At 48.6% G+C, this 24,084-nt stretch overlaps 1 protein-coding gene across 1 annotated transcript; it reads right to left on the minus strand.

Annotated features, from left to right (window-relative positions):
* Positions 1 to 1,508: 1,508 nt before the first annotated feature.
* On the minus strand, positions 1,509 to 2,425 carry OXT (oxytocin/neurophysin I prepropeptide). The gene is made up of 3 exons (XM_002830099.3): positions 2,270 to 2,425; positions 1,748 to 1,949; positions 1,509 to 1,663 (listed from the first exon to the last, which is right to left on the minus strand). Exons 1-3 carry the CDS (start codon positions 2,387 to 2,389, stop codon positions 1,608 to 1,610), a joined length of 378 nt encoding a protein of 125 aa, XP_002830145.2. The 5' UTR covers positions 2,390 to 2,425; the 3' UTR covers positions 1,509 to 1,607.
* Positions 2,426 to 24,084: the final 21,659 nt, after the last annotated feature.

Raw genomic sequence — 24,084 nt, forward strand, 5'->3', positions numbered from 1 at the left:
AACAAAACAAAACAGAACAACAACAACAAAAAACCAGGCTTGGACACATGTCCTCAGGGGACCTCCTGAGGTGTGTCCTTAATCAGCTTTCTTTCTTTCTTTCTTTTTTTTTTTTTTTTTGAGATGGAGTTTCGCTCTTTTGCCCAGGACGGAGTGAAGTGGCATGATCTTGGTTCACTGCAACCTCTGCCCCCGCCAGGTTCAAACGATTTTTCTGCCTCAGCCTCCCAAGTAGCTGGGATTATAGGCACCTGCCACCACCCCCGGCTAATTTTTGTATTTTCAGTAGAGTCGGGGTTTCGCCATGTTGGCCAGGCTGGTCTCGAACTCCTGACCTCAGGTCATCAACCTGCCTAGGCCTCCCAAAGTGCTAGGATTACAGGCATGAGCCACTGTGCCCGGCCCTTAATCAGCTTTCTAAATTGATTGAAACCTTGGCTGGGCACAGTGGCTCACACCTATCATCCCAGCACTTTGGGAGGCTGAGGTGGGTGGATCACCTGACGTCAGGAGTTTGAGACCAGCCTGGTCTACATGGTGAAATCCCATCTCTACTGAAAATACAAAAAATTAGCAAGATGTGGTGTTGGGTGACTGTAGTCCCAGCCACTCAGGAGGCTGAGGCAGGTGAATCGCTTGAACCCGGGAGGCAGAGGTTACAGTGAGGCGAGATTGCATCATTGTACTCTAGCTTGGGCAACAAGAGCGAAACTCGGTCTCAAAAAAAAATAAATTAATTAAGTTGATTGAGACCTGTCTCAGATACTTTTGCTTCACTGATAGGAGATAGAGGTTAAGTGATTCTCCTTGTTCATGTCATTTCTGTGGCCCTGGACTCTCAAGATCCCCTGTCCGCTTGTGGGGTCCCCAGCCCTGACATGTTTTATTGCATAGGCAGGAGTAGGGCTGCTGGGTCAGACCCAGCCCTGGGGACACCAGGAACTGTCATGCTGGCATTCAAGCCCAGTCCCCGCAGCTTGGGCTCCTCTTCTGAGCGTGCCAGTGGCCTCCTGGGGGCCAGCTCCTTGGAAACATGGTGGCCCTTCAGCTGCTCCCCAGGGCCCCCTCCCCCCAGGCCCACTCTGCTCCCTCAACTTCTAAGTGTGGCTCAAACCTCCTTTCAGGGGTCAGGAAGCCATTCAGTGTGCACTGACCGCTTCCTGTGGTCATCCCGCTCAGACCCTTGTGTGTATTTGCTCCCTCATCCTCGTCTTTTTCGATTTTGAAAGATCCCCTGAAGTGCAGCCTGCTGCAGGCCTCAGCCCAGGCTGGGAGCGGGAAGCTGGGGCTGTTTCCGCGTCCTCAGAGCCTTTGTGCCCCTCCCTCTTCCAGCCCCTCCAGGATGGTGGCAGCCAGAACAGCACCCGCTCTGTCCCCTCGGGCAGCCAGGACACATCTTCCTGGGCCAGCTTTGAGCGCAACAAGCCACAGGTCCAAAGGGCGCGATCTTCCAGTCCCGCAAAGCCCCCCTCCCCGTTCCATTTCTGGCACTTAGACACGAGTCGAGGTAGAGGAGAAAAATCTGCTTTATTTTATTTTCACCATTTCTGGGGTGGCTATGGGGGAAGTGAGTGGCGCTCTTCGAAGGCGTTCGGAGCCATCAGGTTTCAGTGCTGGGAGAAGGTAGCTTCCATGTCGCAGGCAGGGTCTGCGTGGCAGCCCTCTGGAGGAAGAGGTGGGGTCAGAGGAACCCCGGCCGCGCCCCCGCCCGCCTCCCCCCGGCCCCAGCGCGCCTTGCCCTGCTCACCCGGGCTGCAGCAGAGGCCGAAGACTGCGCAGCGGCCCCCGCTCCCGCACGCCTTCTGGCCGGACTGGCAGGGCGACGGCAGGTAGTTCTCCTCCTGGCAGCGCAGCGCCTCGGCGGTGCCCACGAAGCAGCCCAGCTCTTCCACGCAGCAGATATTGGGCCCGAAGCAGCGGCCTTTGCCCCCGGGGCCGCAGGGGAGGCACTGCGGGGACGAGAGGGGTGAGCGGGGTGAGCGGGAGGAGCGGGAGCTGGGGTGGTGCGGGGGACTCACTCGGAGGACCCTGCGAGGCCGGGCGGGGTGCGCCGGGCAAGGATGCTGGGGTCCGGGGTTCGGAGTTCGGGCGGGACAGCAGGGCTGCAGGCGCGCTGGGGCGCCGTCTGGGCCTCGACCGCGGTCAAGGGCGGGGCGTCAAAATCCGCTCAGCTCCTGGGGTTCTCAGGTGAGGCAGGAGCGGGGCGCACCCCTGTGGCTGCGGGTCCCTCCCGCCCCGGAGCGCCGCGGGACCAGGGCTGGGGACTCACCTTGCGCACGTCGAGGTCCGGCGCGGCCCTCTTGCCTCCCAGGGGGCAGTTCTGGATGTAGCAGGCGGAGGTCAGCGCCAGGAGGCCGAGCAGACAGCAGGCGAGGCTGGGGCTCGCCATGGTGCGGGTGCGCTGGGTCCAGGGTCCGTGACTGGTGCGGTCTCTCCGGCCTGGCCTTTTTATGCCTGGGCATTGCGTCGGTGGAGCTCTGTTTAAGAGGTTGGTAGTATGATTGGTCACAGAGGGTCGCCGTGGGTCAGGCCGAGTGCGTACGGGCTTTCCTTTTCATTAGCAGGGCCTGGGCCGGGGTCACGGTCATCGTGTTGGCTAATGGTCTGGGCGCAGAAGGTGAGGTGCCTTGCGGAAGGGAGCAGGCCGGGGTGGCCTGGGCCACTACGGTGGGACAGGGAGAATTTGGGGTGGGGTGTGGCCCAGCCGAGGACTTTATCCAGCCTCTCAGGACCTCGAGGAGGGGGCTGGGGCAGGGAAGGTGGACACTGGGACCCCTCCAGGTGGGAGGAGGCTCTGGCAGGATCCGCCCACCCTCTTGGCCCACCACGCATATGGATCCTTGTCCCCTCTTTTAGGAACGTTTCCTCTTCCTAAACCCAAATTTCCAGAAAACCTCTTCACCCTCACCCCACAGCAACACCCACTTCCCTGCACCTGGAACTTAGATAGGAAGAGATCACATCTGTCTCTAATCTGTAACTGATATTCCACCTTTCCTTTCACTATAAATTAGGCAACAAACCCCAGCAGAATTAGCAATACCTGTGGCTTTGTCACAAATCAAAATAACAGATAACTTCCCATCACAGCTGTCACAAATGCCTCTATATACTGTTTAGATTCATTATCTCTTCAAAATTATCACAGTTATTGGGCCACCACCAGATCTTGCTATCTAATGGTTAAAGAAGCACGTTTATGACACCACCAAAATGTGTTTTGGCTGGGCGCCGTGGTTCACGCCTGCAATCCCAATACTTTGGGAGTCTGAGGTGGGCAGATCACTTGAGATCAGAAGTTCAAGACCAGCCTAGGCAACAGAGTGAGAACCCCCAACTCTACAAAAAATACAAAAATTAGCTGGGCATGTCGGTGTGCTCCTGTAGTTGCAGCTGCTTGGGAGGCTGAGGCAGGAGTACTGCTTAAGCCTGGGAATTCAAGACTGCAGTGAGCTGTGATCGTACCACTGCACTCCAGCCAGAGTGACAGAGCGAGAGCGAGACCCTGTCTCAAAAAAAAAAAAAAAGTGTTTTAACATTTTGATATCTGAATATAAATATAATTTTTTTTTTCTTGAGACGGAGTCTCACTCTGTCGCCCAGGCTGGAGTGCAATGGCAGGCGCCATCTTGGCTCACTGCAACATCCGCCTCTTGGTTTCAAGCGATTCTCCTGCCTCAGCCTCCCAAGTAGCTGGGATTACAGACATGTACCACCACGCCTGGCTAATTTGTGTATTTTTAGTAGAGACGGGGGTTTCACCATGTTGACCAGGCTGGTCTCGAACTCCTGACCTCAGGTGATCCAACCGCCTCAGCCTCCCAAAGTGCTAGGATTACAGGCTTGAGCTGCCATGCCTGGCCCTGTAATTGGTTTATTTTGTAATTCTATTTCTCTCATTTTCGACATTAAAATTTTTTTTTGGCTGGGCGTGGTGGTTGACCAACCTGGCCAACATGGTGAAACCCCATCTCTACTAAAAATACAAAAATACAAAAATTAGCTGGGTGTGAGGCAGGCACCTGTAATCACAGCTATTCAAGAGGCTGAGGCAGGAGAATCAATTGAACCCAGGAGGCGGGTTCAATTGAACCCAGGAGTTTGCAGTGAGCCAAGATCATGCCACTGCACTCCAGCCTAGGCGATAGAGTGAGACTCTGTCTCAAAAAAATAAAAAAATTTTTTTTTGCATTTTTAATATATCTCAAAAGGAAAATAATTAAAAGATGGATTACCCCAGTGGGAGAGGTATTGGTAGATATCATGAACAAGATAGGAAAGGCGCTGCTCAACTCTCCCTTTGTGAAAGCACCTGCCACCCATCTGCTGGGAGTGCCCTCTGCAGGTGGTCCTCAGGGGTAGCTCCTCTAGGGCCTGCTTCAGCTGCAGAGAGCTGCCTGGCCCAGGGTCACACCCTTCCCAGGTGGCCCGCATCCAATGACTGCTCCATTTTGGCCCAAATGCAGGATAACTCTGAAGGAGCATTTTGGCTCCAGAGCTCCCTATGGGGTCAGCTGTGGTCTGCATAGCAGTTCTCCCTCTGCCCACTCCTATTTTTGACCCCTCCCTCCCAAAGGTGTGGGTCCCCAGGGCCTTCTGTAATAAAAACCCTCATTGTGAAACCATCTCTGTCTGCTCTCTAGGGAACCCAACCGGTAGGGAACCCAACCTGAGGCAGAATGGAAGAAATGAGAAGCACTGTGAGAGGCCAGCCTCAATGGTGGCCCAGTCCCCGACCCCTGGGAGAGGAGAACGGGACAGCTCCAGACTCTCCTGCCCTCTTGTTGAGGAAGGTGAAGAGGCTGATGGGGCCAAGCAGGTCACAGAGCCCATCTGACCCTAGTCACTGGCATGAGTCACTGGCATGAGCTGTCCAGCACCCAGGAGCCGGTCAGGCTGACCTGCATTACAAATCAGCAGCCAGTCCTCTCTCACTCAGATTAGCTTATTGGCATTCTGGGCCTAGAAGGCCAATGGCCTGACCCAGCAGTGGCCCAGAGAGGTCTCTCACCTGCTCTGTGGGCACGATGACCTCACTTAAGCTAACACATGTGCATAAATTACCATAGTGTTATGTCCCCCAGATGGGCCACATCCCTTCACCTGTTCAACAACCCCTCTTCTGAAGATGCTCCGGGTCCCATTACAAATGCCTGGAAACAGCAGCAACAAAACACAAAAACCTCTGCCCTCATGGAGCTTATATTCTAGTGGAGGAAGAGAGATGTTAAACAATAAACACATTTCAGTTAGTTAGGAAACAAGTATAAACAATAAACATACTTCAGTAACAACATACATATTGCAGTAGATTAGTAAGTGCTACAGAGATAAAAGGGAGGTCTGTTGCAATTTCACCGAGGGTAGTCAGTGTAGACTTCTTTGTGAAGAAGAGAAAATAAGCCATGCAGATATCCGAGGGGACATTAGTTTTCTGTTGCTGCGTAACAAATTACCACAGGCCAGGCATGGTGGCTTATGCCTGTAATCCCAGCACTTTGGGAGGCTGAAGCGAGAGGATCACTTAAGCCCAGGAATTAAAGACCAGCCTGAGGAACATAGGGAGACCCAGGCTCTATAAAATGTTTTTAAAAAATTAGCTGGGTTTGTTGGCATGCACCTGCAGTCCCAGCTACTTGGGAGACTGAGAAAGGAAGATCCCTTGAGCCCGGGAGTTCAAGGCTGCAGTGAACTAGGATGGTGCCACTGCACTCCAGCCTGGGCGACGGAGCGTGACTCTGTCTCAAAACGAAAACAAAAACACAAAAGCTACCACAAATTTGGCAGCTTAAAACAACACTTGCTTATTACATTGGGCCAGGCATGGCTTAGCTGGGTCTTTTGCTCTGGGGCTACTATCAGGGTGTCAGCCAGGCTGCATTCCTTTCCAGAGCCCAGGCGATTGTTAGCAGAATTCATTTCCTTGCAGCTGTCAAACTCGTGGTGGCCTGCTTTTTCAAGGTCAGAAACAGAGAGAGTCTCTGTTGCTTCAAGTCTAAGCACACAGGGAGTCCTTTTCTAAGGGGCACCTGACCTGATTAGGTCAGACCCACCTGGATCACCACCCTTTTAACTCAAATTGATTAGGTGTCTTCATTACATCTGCAAAATCCCCTCACCTTTGCCATATAACGTAATATAGTCATGGTTATCACCTTTGTCATATTTTTCTAATGTTTAGAAGAAAGTTGGCTGGGCACAGTGGCTCACGCCTGTTTTTGTTTTTGTTTTGAGACTGAGTCACGCTCTGTTGCCCAGGCTGGAGTGCAGTTGGCTAGGCGTGGTGGCTCCCAGCACTTTGGGAGGCCAAGGTGGGTGGATCACTTGAGGTCAGGAGTTCGAGACCAGTCTGGCCAAAGGGTGAAACCCTGTCTCTATTTTAAAAAATGCAAACAAATTTAGCTGGGCACAGTGGTAGAAGCCTTTAGTCCCATCTACTCGGGAGGTGGAGGAACCCAGGAGGTGGAGGTTGCAGTGAGCCGAGATCACACCACTGCACTTGAGCCGAGATCACACCACTGCACTTCAGCCTGGGTGACAGAGTGAGACTCTGTCCATCTCAAAAACAAACAAAAAAAAAGTTATGGGTTCTACCCATATGAAGCCAGAAAAGATTACACAAAGGTAATCATTGTGTAATCCACAGAAAGATACCAGGGGGTGAGAATTTCAGTGATCCACTTTAGCATTCTGCCTACAATGGAGGGGCGGAAATGACAAGTGCCGAGGTCCTGAGGCAGGAATGTGCCTGGTATGTTCAAGGAGCAAGGAGGCCAGTAGTCCTGGAGCAGAGTGACTGAACTCCTGAGATCGGAAAGGTAACGTGGGACTGCACCTCACAGGGCTTGGGCTTTTCCTCCAAATGAAATGGGGGAATGAGAGGGAGTTCTGAGCCAGCTTACGATAACTTTGGATATAGTGCTGTGAAAAGACTGTGGGGAACCAGGCACAGTGGCTCACGCCTGTTATCCCCGTACTTTGGGAGGCTGAGGTGGGCAGATCATGACGTCAGGAGATCAAGGCCATCCTGGCTAACACGGTGAAACTCCGTCTCTACTAAAAATCCAAAAAAATTAGCTGGGCGTGGTGGTGGGCGCCTATAGTCCCAGCTACTCGGGAGGCTGAGGCAGGAGAATCGCTTGAACCCTGGAGGTGGAGGTTGCAGTGAGCCAAGATTGTACCACTGCACTCCAGCCTGGGCGACAGAGCGAGACTCCTTCTAAAAAAAAAAAAGACTGTGGGGAAACTAGGGAGGAGGCTATGCAGCAATCCCTGTGAGTAATGGGAGTGCAATGTGTTTGTCGAGAAGTGACCTGATTCTTGGTGCATTTTAAAGGAGATACCAACTGCCGTTTGCTGATGGATTGGATGTGAGTGGGAGAGAAAAAGAGGAGTCGAAGATGACTTCAATATTTCTGGTCCGGGCCGGGTGGGATGGCTCATGCCTGTATTCCCAGCTACTCGGGAGGCTGAGACAGGAGAATCACTTGAACCTGGGAGGTGGAGGTTGCAGTGAACTGAGATAGCACTGTTGCACTCCAGCCTGGGTGAAACAGTGACTCTGTCTCAAAAAAAAAAAAAAAAAAAAAGATTTCTGAGCCGGGAGTGGTGGCTCATGCCTGTAATCCCAGCACTTTGGGAGGCCAAGGTTGGGGGGTCACCTGAGGTCAGGAGTTTGAGACCAGCCTGGCCAACATGGCGAAACCTCGTCTCCACTAAAAAATACAAAAATTTGCCAGGCATGATGGCATATGCGTGTAGTCCCAGCTGCTAAGGAGGCTGAGGCAGGAGAATCACTTGAACCCGGGAGGCAGAGGTTGCAGTGAGCCGAGATGGTGCCACTGCACTCCAGCCTGGGTGACAGAGCGAGACTCTGTCTCGAAAACAAAAACAAAAACAAAACAAGATTTCTGGCTTGAGCAATGGGAAGGATGAAGGTGCCATCAGCTGGCATGGGAACCTGACGGTGGCACTGATTTGAGCTGGGAAGAGCAGGGGCTCAGTGCGGACCTGTCATGTTTGGGATGCCCGCTACACATCCAAGAAGAACCTGAGCAGGCATTTGGAGGTGTGTCTGGAGTTCAGGAGAGAGGTCTAGGCTGAAGCAATAGTCAGTACCAATATTTATTTATTTTATTTATTTATTGAGACAGAGTTTCGCTCTTGTTGCCCAGGCGGGAGTGCAATAGCACAATCTCGGCTCACTGCAGCCTCCGCCTCCCAGGTTCAAGCGATTCTCCTGCCTCAGCCTCCCGAGTAGCTGGGATTACAGGCATGCGCCACCATGCCCAGCTAATTTTGTATTTATAGTAGAGACAGGGTTTCTCCATGTTGGTCAGGCTGGTCTCAAACTCCCGACCTCAGGTGGTCTGCCTGCTTTGGCCTCCCAAAGTGCTGGGGTTATAGGTGTGAGCCACCGCGCCCAGCCAGTACCAATATTTAAAGGCCCCACCAGAGTGACATCACCCTGGGGCAGGACAGATGGAGAAGAGGACCAAGGATCCCACTCTAAGCAAGGTAGGGGGAAACAAGCAAGGGTCTGAGGACAGGGTTTCACGGAGGAGGAAGTGTGCGAGATGCCAAAGGACATGTAAGGGAGGGACTGAAACTTGAACTTCTTTATTGAAAAAACTCCAGTGAAGTGCAATTTACAGATCGTAATTTGTACCCACTCTAACCGTACTGTTTGGTGATTTTTGGTAAATTCAAACAGTTGTCCAGCCACTCCCACAATCCAGTTTTAGAATACTCTATCCCCATGTAAAGCTCCCCCATGCCCATTTGCCTTACTGCTGGCTCCCACCCCAGCCCCAGGAAACCACTGATAAGAGATTTGCCTTTTCTAGAAATGTCACCTAAATGGAACAATACATTACTTGATCATTTATGTCTGGCGTTCTGAGGTTCATCCAAGTTATTTTGTGTATCAGTAGTGAAACTACCAATGCAAAATTATAACTGAGACAGTGAAAGAGATCTGACCTAGCCAGTTCCATCTTGCTTTAACCTCCAAGCTGTCCTTGTTCATTCCTGGGCGTAGGCCGAACTTACTTGGGGATGAACTTAGTATATAGTTTATAGTTTAAAACAAAGGCAATAACAGCCCTTTCCCAAACCAAACCTCCTTCTTGCCTGGGGACTAGACTGCCTTGGTAGAACTAACATATTAGCCACAAGATTAGAAATTATGGTTTAGGGGTCATGCAGCTGGAGGCTACAAGATTCTGACCCTCTCCAAATTGCTCCTGGGAATAGCATCACTATTGTAAAACCTAAGATCAGTGCTTGAGATATTTTGCAGACCCTGCACTCTATGGATCAGTTAGCACCACCCAGATCAGTAAACTGGCTCATCTGATATTGCGGCCCCCACCCAGGAACTCACTCAACGCAAGAGGACAGCTGCTTCTCCACCCCAGCCAATAAACACTCCTGACTCAATGGCTGCCCCGCCACCCAGCACATTATTCTTAAAAACTCTGATTCCTGAATGCTCAGGGAGACTGCTTTGAGTAATAATGAAACTTCTGTCTCCTGCCCAGCTGGCTCTGCGTGAATTACTCTTTCTCTCTCTTTTTTTTTATTAAGTATTTATTGATGATTCTTGGGTGTTTCTCGGAGAGGGGGATATGGCAGGGTCATAGGATAATAATGGAGAGAAGGTCAGCAGATAAACACATGAACAAAGGTCTCTGGTTTTCCTAGGCAGAGGTCCTTGCGGCCTTCTGCAGTGTTTGTGTCCCTGGGTACTTGAGATTAGGGAGTGGTGATGACTCTTAAAGAGCATGCTGCCTTCAAGCATCTGTTTAACAAAGCACATCTTGCACCACCCTTAATCCATTTAACCCTGAGTTGACACAGCACATGTTTCAGAGAGCACGGGGCTGGGGGCAAGGCCATAGATTAACAGCATCCCAAGGCAGAATTTCTCCTAGTCAGAACAAAATGGAGTCTCCTATGCCCACCTCTTTCTACACAGACACAGTAACAATCTGATCTCTGTTTCTTTTCCCCACATTTCCCCCTTTTCTTTTCAACAAAACCGCCATCGTCATCATGGCCCGTTCTCGATGGTCGTTGTCTCTTCGGAGCTGTTGGGTACACCTCCCAGACAGGGCAGCCGGGCAGAGGCGCTCCTCACTTCCCAGACGGGGTGGCCAGGTAGAGGCGCTCCTCACATCCCAGACGATGGGCGGCCGGGCAGAGGCGCTCCTCACTTCCCAGACGGGGCGGCCGGGCAGAGGTGCTCCTCACTTCCTCCCAGACGGGGTGGTGGCCGGGCAGAGGCGCTCCTCACCTCCCAGACGGGACGGCCGGGCAGAGGTGCTCCTCACTTCCCAGACGGGGCGGCCGGGCAGAGGTGCTCTTCACCTCCCAGGCGATGGGCGGCCAGGCAGAGACGCTCCTCAGTTCCTAGATGGGGTGGCGGCCGGGCAGAGGCTGTGATCTTAAAACTTTGGGAGGCCAAGGCAGGCGGCTGGGAGGTGGAGGTTGTAGCGAGCCGAGATCACGCCACTGCACTCCAGCCTGGGCAACATTGAGCATTGAGTGAGCCAGACTCCGTCTGCAATCCCAGCACCTCGGGAGGCCGAGGCGGGCAGATCACTCCAGGCCAGGAGCTGGAGACCAGCCCAGCCAACACGGTGAAACCCCTTCTCCACCAAAAATACAAAAACCAGCCAGGTGTGGCGGCGCGCGCCTGCAATCCCAGGCACCCGGCAGGCCGAGGCAGGAGAATCACAGGAGCCCGAGGCAGGGAGGTTGCAGCGAGCTGAGATCACGGCAGTACAGTCCAGCTTCGGCAACAGAGGGAGACCGAAGAAAGAAGGAGAGGGAGACGGAAGAAGGAAGAAAGAAGAAAGAAGGGAGAGGGAGGGGGAGGGGGAGAGGGATTACTCTTTATTGCAATTCCCCCGTCCTGATAAATTGGCTGTCTAGGCAGTGGGTAAGGTGAACCTGTTGGGCGGTTACAGTAGTTCATTCCTGTTTGTTGTTTTTCTTTTTTTTCTTTTCACTTTGTTGCCCAGGCTGGAGTGCAGTGGTGCAATCTCAGCTCACTGCAGCCTTGACCACCCAGGCTCAAGTGATCCTCCCCTTTCAGCCTCCAGAGTAGCTGGGACTACATGTGCACACCACCACGCCTGGCTAATTTTTGTATTTTTTGTAGAGTGTCTCACTTTGTCACCCAGGCTGTAGTGCAGTGGCATGATCTCAGCTCACTGCAACCTCTGCCTCCTGGGTTCAAGTGATTCTCGTGCCTCAGCCCCCCAAAGTAGCTGTGATTACAGGTGTGAGCCACCATGCCTGGCTAATTTTTGCATTTTTTGTAGAGATGGGGGTTTCACTGTGTTGCCCAGGCCGGTCTTGAACTCCTGAGCTCAAGCAATCCACTTGCCTTGGGTTCCCAACGTGCTAGGATTACAGGCATGAGCCACTGTGCCTGGCCTCATTGTCATTTTGATTTGCATTTTTCTGATGATTAGTAATGTTGAGCAATTTTTTCATACACCTGTTGGCCATTTATATGTCTTTTTTTTTCTTATTTTATTTTATTTTTTAGAGACAGAGTCTCACTTTGTTGCCCAGGCTGGAGTACAGTGGCACGATCATAGCTCACTATAACCTCCAACTTCTAGGCTCAAGCATGCGTGTCTTCTTTTGAGATATCTATTCAGATCCTTTGCCCACTTTTTTTTTTTTTTTGAGACGGAGTCTCGCTCTGTCACTCAGGCTGGAGTGCAATGGCATGATCTTGGCTCACTGCAGCCTCTGCCTCCCAGGTTCAAGCAATTCTCCTGCCTCAGCCTCCCGAGTAGCTGGGATTACAAGTGCACACCACCACGCCTGGCTAATTTTTTGCATTTTTAGTAGAGACGGGGTTTCACCCTATTGGCCAGGCTGGTCTCAAATTCCTGACCTTATGATCCGCCCACCTCGGCCTCCCAAAGTGCTGGGATTACAGGCATGAGCCACCGCGCCCAGCCCTTTGCCCACTTTTTACTGGGATTGTTTATGTTTTTGCTGCTGAGTTGTTTGAATTCCTTGTATATTCTGAATATTAGCCCCTTGTCAGATGAATGGTTTGTAAAGATTTTCTCCTACTATACAGGTTGTTTCTGTTGATTGCTTCCTTTGCTGTGCAGAAGCTTTTTAGTTTACTGTATTCCCATTTGTCTATTTTTTTGTTGTTGTTGACTGTGCTTTTGAAGTCTTAGCCATAAAATCTTTATCTGGACCAATGTCCTAAAGTGTTTTCCCTATGTTTTCTTCTAGTAGATTTATAGTTTCAGGTCTTATGTTTGTCTTTAAGCCATTTTGAGTTGAGTTTTGTACATTGTGAGAGATAGGGGTCTAGTTTTATTCTTCTACCTATGGATATCCTGTTTTCCCAGCATCGTTTATTAAAGAGGATGTTCTTTCCCCAATGTTTGTTCATGATGCCTTTGTCAAAAATCAGTTGACTGTAAACACATGGATTTATTTCTGGATTCTCCAGTCTGTTCTACTGGTCTGTGTCTATTTTTATACCAATAACCTGCTGTTTTGATTACTATACCTTTGTAGTAAATTTTGAAGTCAGGTGGTGTGATGCCTCTAAGCTTTGTTCTTTTTGCTCATTATTGCTTTGGCTGTTAAGTATCTTTTGTGGTTCCATGCAAATTTTCAGATTGTTTTTTCTATTTCTGTGAAGAATGTCATTGGTATTTTGATAGGGATTGCACTGAATCTGTGGATTGCTTTGAGTAGTACAGTCATTTAACAGTATTCTTCCAATCCATGAGCATGGGATGCCTTTCCATTTGTTTGTATCCTTTTCAATTTTTTTTTATCAGTGTCTTATAGTTTTCATTGTAAAGGCCTTTCACTTAACTATTAGTAATTAAGTTTTGGGGGAGGGGTCAAACGTTATATGTGAATTTTCCAGTGTGCAGGGTTTTGGCATCCATAGCCTCCACATTCTTCAAGGATCAACTGTATTTTGTTGAGGATTTTTGCATCTATGTTTATCAGGTATATTGGTCTGTAGTTTTCTTTTTTTGTTGTGTGTGTCATAGTCTGGTTTTGGTGTCTGGGTAATGCTGGCCTCCTAGAATGAGTTAGAAAAAAATTCTCTTCAATTTTTAGGAATAGTTTGAGAAGAATGGGTGTTAGTTCTTTATAAATTGGTAGAATTCCGCAGTAAAGCCATCTGGTCCTGAGCTTTTCTCTGTTGAGAGACTTTTAATTATTGATTCAATGTGGTTACTCATCATTGATCTCTTCAGGTTTTCTATTTTTTTCCTGGTTCAATCTTGGTAGGTTGTTTGTGTCCAGGAATTCATAGATATCCTCTAGGGTTTCCAATTTGTTAGCATATAGTTGTTCATAATAGTTTCTAATGATCCCTTGTATTTCTGTGATATCAGTTGTATGTCTCCTTTCTCATTTCTAATTTTATTTGGGTCTTCTCTCTTTTTTTCTTGGTTAGTCCTGGTAGTGGCTTATTGATTTTTTTTTTCTTACACACCAAGCACAGGTTTATGGATTTTGTTTATATTTTTTAAAAAACAACTTTTTATTTCATTGACCCTTTCTTTCCCTTTTTTAGTCTCTATTCTATTTAGTTCTGCTCTGATCTTTATATTTCTTTCCTTTGGGTTTGGTTTATTCTTGCTTTTCTAGCTCCTTGAGGGGCATCACGAGGTTGTTTACTTGAAGTCTTCCTACTTTTTTTGATGTAGGCATTTGTTGTTATATAGTAGGCTATAAATGACTGTTCCAATAATTTTGGCTTCCAAATGATTGGACACTGAAAGCATGCAAGGCCGGTGTGGTGGCTCACACCTGTAATCCCAGCACTTTGGGAGGCGGAGGCAGGCGGATCACCTGAGGTCAGGAGTTCAAGTACAGCCTGGCCAACGTGGCGAAACCCCGTCTCTACTAAAAATACAAAAATTAGCTGGGCGTGGTGGCGGGTGCCTGTAATCCCGGAAGGCAGAGGTTGCAGTAAGACAAGATCGCACCATTGCACTCCAGCTTGGGCAACAAGAACGAAACTCCGTCTCAAAAAAAAAATAAATAAATAAATAAAAGCATGCAGGATATGAGTCACTTATAACAGTCATTTTTTCCCCAATTTTATGGAATTGCGTGGAATATTTTTTTCCATCTATTCACTTTCAGTCTACGTGTGTCTTTACAGGTGAAGTGAATTTCTGATAGGCAGCATACAATTGGGTCTTTTTTTTTTTTTGGACAGGGTGGTGGTGACAGCAATCTGTTTGGGCCAGTCCCCAGGCCCCTGGGTGGCGTGTGGTACTGGCAGCAGCAGGCTGGGTGGGCCAGTGCCTGGGCCTCTGGGAGATGCACACAGGAAGCAGTGGTAGGCAGGGTGGACCTGTCCTTGGGCTCCTGGACAGTGTGTATGTGTGGCATGCACACCAGTGGCAGTGAAGCAGGTGGATCAATCCCTAGGTCTCTGGACAGTGCACATGGACGGCAGCAGTAGGTGGGGTGAGCCCGTCCTCAGGTCCCTGGAAGGGGTGCATGTGTGCTGACAGTGCAGGTCAACCCCCAGACCCCTGGATGACATGCATGGGTACTAGCATTGACATCAGTAGGTAGGGTGGGACCCTTAGGCCCCTGGATGGTGCACATGGGTGGTGATGGTGGTGGGCTGGGCAGATTGAATCTCAGGCCCCTGGATGATGTGCACATGTGCTGGCAGCAATGGTGGTGGTGAAGGGCAGGGCAGGCCTGTTTTCAGCCCCCTAGATGGTGTGCATGGGCACTGGCAGTGGCAGACATGATGAATTGATCCCCAGGCCCTGGAAGGCAGGCTCGGGCACCAGTGGCAATGGTGGTGGGCAGGGCGAGCCTGTCCTCAGATGTCCTCTGCACCTGCAACCGATGTGTGGGCTATTTCCACACAGCCAGTGGAGTGGGAGAGAATGGTAGCCCCAACAAAGAAAAATAATTCATGACCAGTATTTTTTCAGTTTTTTTCCCCAGCTTTATTGAGGTATAATTGACAAATAAAAACAGAGTATACTCAGCCGGGCATGGTGGCCCAAGCCTGTAATCCCAGCACTTTGGGAGGCCAAGGTGGGCGGATCACTTGAGGTCAGGAGTTCAAGACTAGCCTGGCCAACATGTTGAAACCCTGTCTCCACTAAAAATATAAAAACTAGCTGGGCATGGTGGTGGGCGCCTGTAATCCCAGCTACTTGGGAGGCTGAGGCAGGAGAATCGCTTGAACCTAGGAGATGGAGGTTGCAGTGAGCCGAGATCATGTCACTGAACTCCAGCCTGGGTGACAAGAGCAAAACTCTGTCTCAAATAAACAAACAAACAAAAATCTGTATATTTTCTCACACTTGTAATCCCAGCACTTTGGGAGGCCGAGGTGGGAGGATCACGTGAGGTCAGGAGTTCGAGACTAGCCTGGCCAACATGGTGAAACCCCATCTCTACTAAAAATACAAAAATTAGCCAGGTGTGGTGGTGCACACCTGTAGTCCTAGCTACTCAGGAGGCTGAGGCAGGAGAATCGCTTGAGCCTGGGAGGTGGAGGTTGCAGTGAGCCGAGATCACCCCACTGCACTCCAGCCTGGGTGACAGAATGAGACTCCATCTCAACATAAAAAAGGAAAACAAACAAACAACAAAAAACAAAAAACAAACCCAAGGGACTTCTGATGTGAGTATCCACCGAAGCTTACCACAGGTCCACATAGCATTCTGGTTAACTGTGGACATCTTGAGTACCAGTTCTACTGGATCTACTGGATCATAAGGCCCAAAGTACAGAGTTGCCTGCCTTGCAATTGGATCTCCTAAGCTGTCCTCTCTTGCCCTAAATACCCCCAAAGCTGGCAGCACTTCTAGTCCTGATGAGCAGAACATTCAAAATGTGGCCAATGTTGACTCCAAAATTCAGAGGTTCACCATGCAACATGTCTCCTTTTTAGAGATAAAGAATGCAAGGTACAGCAACTTGTCCATCATTTTTTGTCCATCAGTGGCTCATGCCTATAATCCCAGCACTTTGGGAGGCCAAGGTGGGCAGATCACTTGAGCCCAGGAGTTTGAGACCTGCCTGGGCAACATGGTGAAACCCCGTCTCTACAAAAAAATATAAAATTAGCCAGGAGTGGTGGCGTGCACCTGTGGTCCCAGCTACTCAGGAGGCTGAGGTGGGAGGATTGCTTGAGCCTGGGAGGTCTACGCTGCAGTAAGCTGAGATTGCACCACTGTACTCCAGCCTGGGTGACAGAGCAAGACTCAGTCTCAAAAAAAAAGAAAAAGAAAAAGAAAGACAAACTGTTTTGGTATTACTATAAGAACAACACACATATTTACATAAGACCGGGCATTCATATGATAACCTTTCTACCTTCGTGGGCAAAAAATTTATGGCGTCACACTTAACTGTGTCATCTTCTCCTGGGGAAATATTTCTCCTTCACTTTTCTTGAGTAAAATTTTCATAAAGTGTACAAATCTTTTTTTTTTTCTTTCCCCAAGACAGAGTCTTGCTTGTTGCCCAGGCTGGAGTGCAGTGGTGTGATCTCGGCTCACTGCAACCGCTGCCTCCTGGGTTCCAGTGATTCTCCTGCTTCAGCCTCCCAAGTAGCTGGGATTACAGGCACGCACCGCCACACCCAGCTTTATTTTTTTTTTTGTATTTTGTTATTATTATTATAATTTTTTTGAGAAGTCTCATTCTGTCACCAGGCTGGAGTGCAGTGGCTCAATCTTGGCTCACTGCAACCTCTGCCTCCAGGGTTCAAGCGATTCTCCTGCCTCAGCCACCCCAGTAACTGGGATTACAGGTGTGTGCCACCATGCTTGGCTTATTTTTTTTTTTTTTCCTACTTTTGAGACAGAGTTTCTCCGTTGTTGCCCAGGCTGGAGTGCAATGGTGCGATCTTAGCTCACTGCAACCGCCACCTCCTGGGTTCCAGCGATTCTCTTGCTTCAGCCTCCCGAGTAGCTGGGATTACAGGCGCCTGCCACCACGCCCAGCTAATTTTTGTAGTAGAGATGGGGTTTCCCCATGTTGGCCAGGCTGGTCTTGAACTCCTGACCTCGGGTGATCTGCCTGCCTCAGCCTCCCAAAGTGCTAAGATTACATGTGTGAGCCACCGACCTTGCCTGGCCAATTTTTTTGTATTTTTAGTAGAGATGGGGTTTTGCCATGTTGGCCAGGCTGGTCTCGAACTCCTGAGCTCTAGCATTCCGCCTGCCTTGGCCTCTCAAAGTGCTGGGATTATAGGCGTGATCCACCACAACAGGCCATAAGATAGTCTATTTGAAAATAACATAATGAGTGGAGAAAAAGGAATGAAAAAGAATGAGGATCACCTACAAGATGTAGAAAACTACCTCAATAGACCAAATCTAAGAATTATTGGTGTTCAAGAGGGAGCTGAGCAAGAGCAAGGGGTAGAAGAAAACTTATTTAAAGAAGTAATAACAGGCTAGTATGGTAGCTCATGCGAGTAGTTCCAATGTTTTGGGAGGCCGAGGCAGGAGGATTGCTCAAGGCCAGGAGTTCATGACCAGCCTGGGCAACATAGTGAGACTTTGTCTCTACAAAAAATAAGATAAAAAATTTGGCAGGCATTACAGGTGGTGCACACCTGTAATCCCAGCTACTTGGGGGCTGAGGCAGGGAGGATCACTTGAGTTCAAGAGTTTACAGCTACAGTGAGCTGTTACTGTGCTACTGCACTACAGCATGGGCAAAAGAGTGAGACCTTGTCTCCATGTCTCCAAAAAAAGAATAATAACTGGAAACTTTCCCAAACTTGAGAAAGATATAAATATCCAGTTACAGGAAGGCCAAAGAACAGATTTGACCCTCTCCTCTTCCCAAAAAATACTTGAAAGTATAAAACCTATTGGTAAAATTAAGTACACAAACCTATTTAATATCCTAATATTGTAGATGTGGAATGCAATCCACTCATAACTCTAGTATGAAGCCCAAAAGACAAATCTATCAAAACAATAATAGCCATAGCAATTTGTTAAGAGATACATAATAAAAAAATATGTAAATTGGTCAGGTGCGGTGGCTCACGCCTGTAATCCCATCACTTTGGGAGGCCAAGGCGGGTGGATCAACTGAGATCAGGAGTTCGAGACTATTCTGGCCAACACGGTGAAACCCCATCTCTACTAAAAATACAAAAATTACCCAGGCCTGGTGGCGGGTGCCTGTAACCCCAGCTGCTCGGGAGGCTGAGGCGGGAGAATCGCTTGAACCCGGAAGGCAGAGGCTGCAGTGAGCCGAGATCGCGCCACTGCACTCCAGCCTGGGCAACAAGAGCGAAACTCTGTCTCAAAAAAACAAAAAACAAAAACAAACAAAAGACACACATTCTTTTCAAAAGCACATGGAGGAGAAAAAAGCACATGGAACACATTCACTAAGACACTATATTGTGGGTCGTAAAACAACATCTAATTGATAAAACAATTTCACATTCCTAATCAAAATTCCAGCAGAAATTTTTATAGATATAAACAAACTGATTCTAAAATTTATATGGAAAGATGGCTGGGCCTGGTGGCTCACACTTGGAATCCCAGCACTTTGGGAGGCTGAAGCAGGTGGATCACTTGAGGTCTTCAGTTTGAGACCAGATCAGCCTGGCTAACATGGCGAAACCCCGTCTCTACTAAAAAAAAAATACAAAAACTAGTTGGGTGTGGTGGTGGGTGCCCATAATCCCAGCTACTCCAGAGGTTGAGGCAGGAGAATCGCTTGAACCCGGGAGACAGAGGTTGCAGTGAGCTGAGATCGTGCCACTGCACTCCAGCCTGGGTGACAGAGCAAGAATCTGTCAAAAAAAAAAAAAAAACCCAAAAAATAAAAACCCAGAAAATAGCAAGTGTTGACAAGGATGTGAAGATACTGGAACCCCCCTGTGCACTGTTGGTAAGAATTTGAAATGTTGCCGCTGCCTTGGAAAAACAGTATGGTTATTCCTTAAAAATTTAAAATAAAATTATATGATCCAGAAATTCCATTTCTGTGTATATGTCCAAAAGAATTGAAAGCAGGGGCTCGAGGAGGTATTTGCACACCCATGTTTGTAGCAGCACTATTCACAGTAAGCAACAGGCAGAAGCAATAGGCAGAAGAAACCCAACTTTCATGAATGGATGAATGGATAAATGTGGCATGTACATACTATGAAATATTACTCAGCCTTAAAAAGGAAGGAGGCTGGGCGTGGTGGGTCACGCCTGTAATCTCAACACTTTGGGAGGCCACAGTGGGAGGATCATTTGAGCCTGCGAGTTTGAGACCAGCCTGGGCAACAGGGCAAGACCCAATCCCTATTTCTAAAAAAAAAAAAAAGAAGAAGAAGAGTGGTAGCTGCCAAGGACTGGGGAGGGGGGAGCAACGGAGAGTTTTTGTTTGATTTCTTGGGTAGATAATAGCACTATGCTTATGTTGAAAATGACTTTGTTCTGAAGAAATATATGCTTAAGTATTTAGAGATGAAGTGTCTTGATGTCTGCAACTTACTTTTTTTTTTTGAGACGGAGTCTCACTCTGTTGCCCAGGCTGGAGAGCAATGGTGCGATCTCGGCTCACCACAACCTCCGCCTCCCAGGTTCAAGCAATTCTCCTGCTTCAGCCTCCCAAGTGGCTGGGATTACGGGTGCGTGCCACCACACCCGGCTAATTTTTTTGTATTTTTAGTTGAGATGTGATTTTGCCATTTGGCCAGGCTGGTCTCGAACTCCTGACCTCAGGTGATCTGCCCACCTCGGCCTCCCAAAGTGCTGGGATTACAGGCATGAGCCATTGCACCTGGCCTGTTTAGTTTATTTCTTAAATAATCGAATCGGGCTGGGAACGGTGGCTCATGCCTGTAATTCCAGCACTTCGGGAGGCCGAGGCGGGTGGATCACCTGAGGTCAGGAGTTCGAGACCAGCCTGACCAAAATGGAGGAACCCCATTTCTACTAAAAATACAAAATTAGCCAGGCGTGGTGGTGCGTGCCTGTAATCCCAGCTACTGGGGAGGCTGAGGCAGGAGAATTGCTTGAACCTGGGAGGCAGAGGTTGGGGTGAGCCGAGATCGAGCCATTGCACTCCAGCCTGGGCAACAATAGCAAGACTCTGTCTCAAAAAAAAAAAAAAAAGTCAAATTCACCAATCTTATCCTTTCCATTTTTGAGGGCCCTGTCACTATCTTGATGCGTCTGCCCTCTGCTGGAAATAAGGGGAGCTGCAGGGCAGGTCTTGGTCTCCTCCACCAATTCATTCCCTGCGTGAGTGTTATTTGGCAGTTAATTCTTCTCAGTCTATGATGTGAGTTTAAGACTATTCTCTGGTTTCCCTAAAATACTAGTAATAATAATAATAGCGTGGCTGGGCGTGGTGGCTCACGCCTGTAATCCCAGCACTTTGGGAAGCCAAGGTGGGCGGATCACCTGAGGGGAGTTTGAGATCAGCTTGACCAACATGGTGAAACCCTGTCTCTACTAAAAATACAAAAATATTAGCTGGCGCATGCCTGTAATCCCAGCTACTTGGGAGGCTGAGGCAGGAGAATTGCTTGAACCCGGGAGCGGAGGTTGCAGTGAGCCGAGATTGAGCCATTGCTCTCCAGCCTGGGCAACAAGAGCGAAACTCCATCTCAAAATAAATAAATAAATAAATAAAATAATAATAATAATAACATGTAACATCTATTAAGCACAAACTGTGTTGCAGTCAGTGAGCTTAGCTTTACATCAGTTTCTCATTTAATTGCCACAATACCCTTATAGGTAGATACTAGTATTGTTTAATCCCTTTTACTTTTGAGGAAACTGAGGCACAGAGGGACTAAGAAATGTTCTCAAAGATAGGCAAATAGTAAGAGGGAGAAGCTGGGATTCAAATTCAAACCCAAGCAGGTTGCACCAGGCTTGTTACCATAAATCTATTTTTTTGATTTATTTATATGGATTTCTGGGCACAAGCAGTAAATGGGGCAACAATTTAAATACTCTCCCATCTCTCTTGGGGATTTTTTTTATAAGGTCTTATTTTATTTCTATTATAAACTCACAAAAGGGCCCAGAGAGCCCAGAAGTGTGACTCAATCAGCTCAAGTCGCCGAAGCAGCTTTTCCCCTTAACAGTAGTTAATATATTTGCAAAGATCATCCAAAAACAAACACACCCTTAAATATCACCAGGTCAGGAAGTAACTGAAATACTGAACATTTGTTAACTTTTTTTCTTTTCCTCTTTTTTTTGAAGATAGGGTCTCGCTCTGTTGCCTAGGCTGGAGTCCAGTGGTGTGATCATGGCTCACTGCAGTCTCAACCTACCAGGCACAAGCCATCCTCCCACCTCAGCCTCCCAAGTAGCTAGGACCACAGGTGTACACCACCATGCCCAGCTAATTTTTAATTTTTTTTTTTTTTTAAATACAGATGGGTTTCCCTGTGTTTCCCAGACTGGTCTCAAACTTCTGGGTTCAAGCGATTCTCCCACCTCAGCCTCCCAAATTGTTGGGATTACAGGTGTGAGCCACTGCACCTGGCCTAACATTTTTTTCTAAGGGCTAAATGTCACAGTAGTAACATATTCAGAGGGAAAAAACCCAAATGTCTCACACAAGAAAATGACAGTCCTGATAAACAATGCTAAGAGGGATGTAGAATACCTGTTTATAAACTGCTGTTTTCTTTCTTTTTTTGGGGGTGATGGAGTCTCTCTCCATTGCCCAGGCTGCAGTGCACCTCCGCCTCCCGGGTTGGAGTGATTCTCCTGCCTCAGCCTCCCGAGTAGCTGGGATTACAGGTGTGCACCACCACGCTCAGCTAATTTTTATATTTTTAGTAGAGACAGAATTTCACTATGTTGGCCAGGTTGGTCTCGAACTCCTGACCTCAAGTGATCCACCTGCTTCAGCCTCCCAAATTGCTAGGATTACAGGTGTGAGCCACTGCGCCTGGCCTGGGGAAAGATTTTTTTTTGAGACAGAGTTTTGCTCTGTCGCCCAGGCTGGCATGCAATGGCATGATCTCGGCTCACTGCAACCTCAGCCTCTTGGGTTCAAGCGATTCTCCTGCCTCAGACTCCCGAGTAGCTGGGATTACAGGCACCTGCCATCATGCCTGGCTAATTCTTGTATTTTTGTAGAGACGGGGTTTCACCATGTTGGCCAGGCCAATCTTGAACTCTTGACCTCAGGTGCTCCACCCACCTCCGCCTCCCTAAGTTCTGGGATTACAGGCATGAGCCACCGTGCCTGGCCCGGGGAAAGATTTTTAAGGCCAGATGAAGGGCAAATTCACTTTTCTCGCTTCTGGGGCATTTCTGGCAGCTGTAGTGGGCACCTGCATTCCTGCAGTTCCAACAGCAGCAGCAGCAGCAGCAGGGTGCCAGCAATAGCACCTGGGGGCACTGACTGGTAGTGCCAGAAGGCTGTGTAGTGGGCATGGTTGACGTCTGTATCTGTTTCAGATTTCCCAGCCACACAACCTCACTCCCAGACCATTTATCTCCCTCAGTAGCCAGCATTAAAAAAAAAAAAAAAAAAAGTGACCTGTAACACAACTTCCCAGAGAACTTCAACCTCACACCTGTGTTTTTACTCTCAGTGAGGGGAAATGCATTTGGGGAGGATTATTGTGACCCACAGAGCCACTGTGGAGTACTGTGTAAGACTGGAGCTTATGCAGCTCTGACTTTTTTTTTTTTTGTACTGTCGCCTGGCCTGGAGTGCAGTGGTGTGATCTGGGCTCACTGCAATGTCCACCTCCCGGGTTTAAGTGATTCTCTTGCCTCAGCCTTCCAGCTGGGATTCCAGGCGCCTGCCACCATGCCCAGCTAATTTTTTATATTTTTAGTAGAGACGCGGTTTCCCCGTGTTGGCCAGGCTGGTCTCGAACTCCTGACATGATTCACCTGCCTCCGCCTCCCAAAGTGCTGAGATTACAGGCGTGAGCCACCGCGCCTGGCCACAGCTGTGACCTTTTAATGTCACTTTCCTGAGCCCTTTTGTGGCACTATGGTGGGATTCTTCAAGTTCTTGACTTTGAGGTCCTGTAAACTGAACCATGAGGCTGACTCTGGCAGTGTTCCCTTTATAAAAACATCACATATGTTGTTTATGCACCTACCTGCGCTAAGGAAATATTCACTAAAGCACCTGACAGGGAAAATGACAGCATCATGGCTAGGCCTGCCTGTCTTAGGTTTTTGGGATTGCAATATTGCTCTTGACTTCCTATTTGGGAAAGAAAAATAATTCCAAACTTAACCCTTTCTGCCAAAGTTGCTCTTATTTCAGCAGTCAACTGGCCTTCCTTCCTAGTTGTCCATTTCAACTCCGTACTTGTCAGAGTTGGGGAAGTAACCACAGGGTAAGTGCAGGAGGTAACATTTCCCAAAGATTTCAGGGAATACTGGATAACTGTGATTGTTCCATGCGGAAAATTTGGAGTATGCTGGAAAAATATGAGGAATGACTTTAGGTGTAATGACGTCTACGGTGGTCTCCTTGATGGAACAGATTAATTGGGCAAATGCATTCTTCTCTTGTCCTACCCACCTGGACCACTATAAGCAGCTTGCCTTCACCTGGTAGCAGCACACCTTCACAATTCAGCCTGAGAGATTAACAATTCTACAGTTTTGCATAACCAGATCCTCAAGACCTACACCATCCATCCCCAGGACAGCATGCGGGGGCCACTCATTGACATCATGCTTATTCTAGACAACTGGAAGGGGCAAGAATCCCGTTTCGTGGTAAAACATCTATACTTGATTGGGTCCTTCGGGAAAAACTTGCCACTCACAAATTGCTGGTCCATCCTGTCTATCCCACAAAGCCTGGTGGACCTCCTCCCATCTTAGTGAAAGCACTTACATTTGGGTGTTCTTCTCCAAATGCATTTACCAGGTAGACCCCAAATCTACCACCCACAAGTGGAGCCTTGAACAAGACATTCTCTTGGTGGTCCAGGCTGTAGCATGATTCTGGCAACTCTGCCCCTTAAAACCCTGCAGAGCTCATTGTCTGTAGCAGATCCAAGCCCTACTAGGAACTTGAGGTAAGGATCTGAAGAGACCCTG

The sequence above is a fragment of the Pongo abelii genome, chromosome 21 (assembly GCF_028885655.2).
Source record: "Pongo abelii isolate AG06213 chromosome 21, NHGRI_mPonAbe1-v2.0_pri, whole genome shotgun sequence".
Taxonomy (NCBI): Eukaryota; Metazoa; Chordata; class Mammalia; order Primates; family Hominidae; genus Pongo; species Pongo abelii.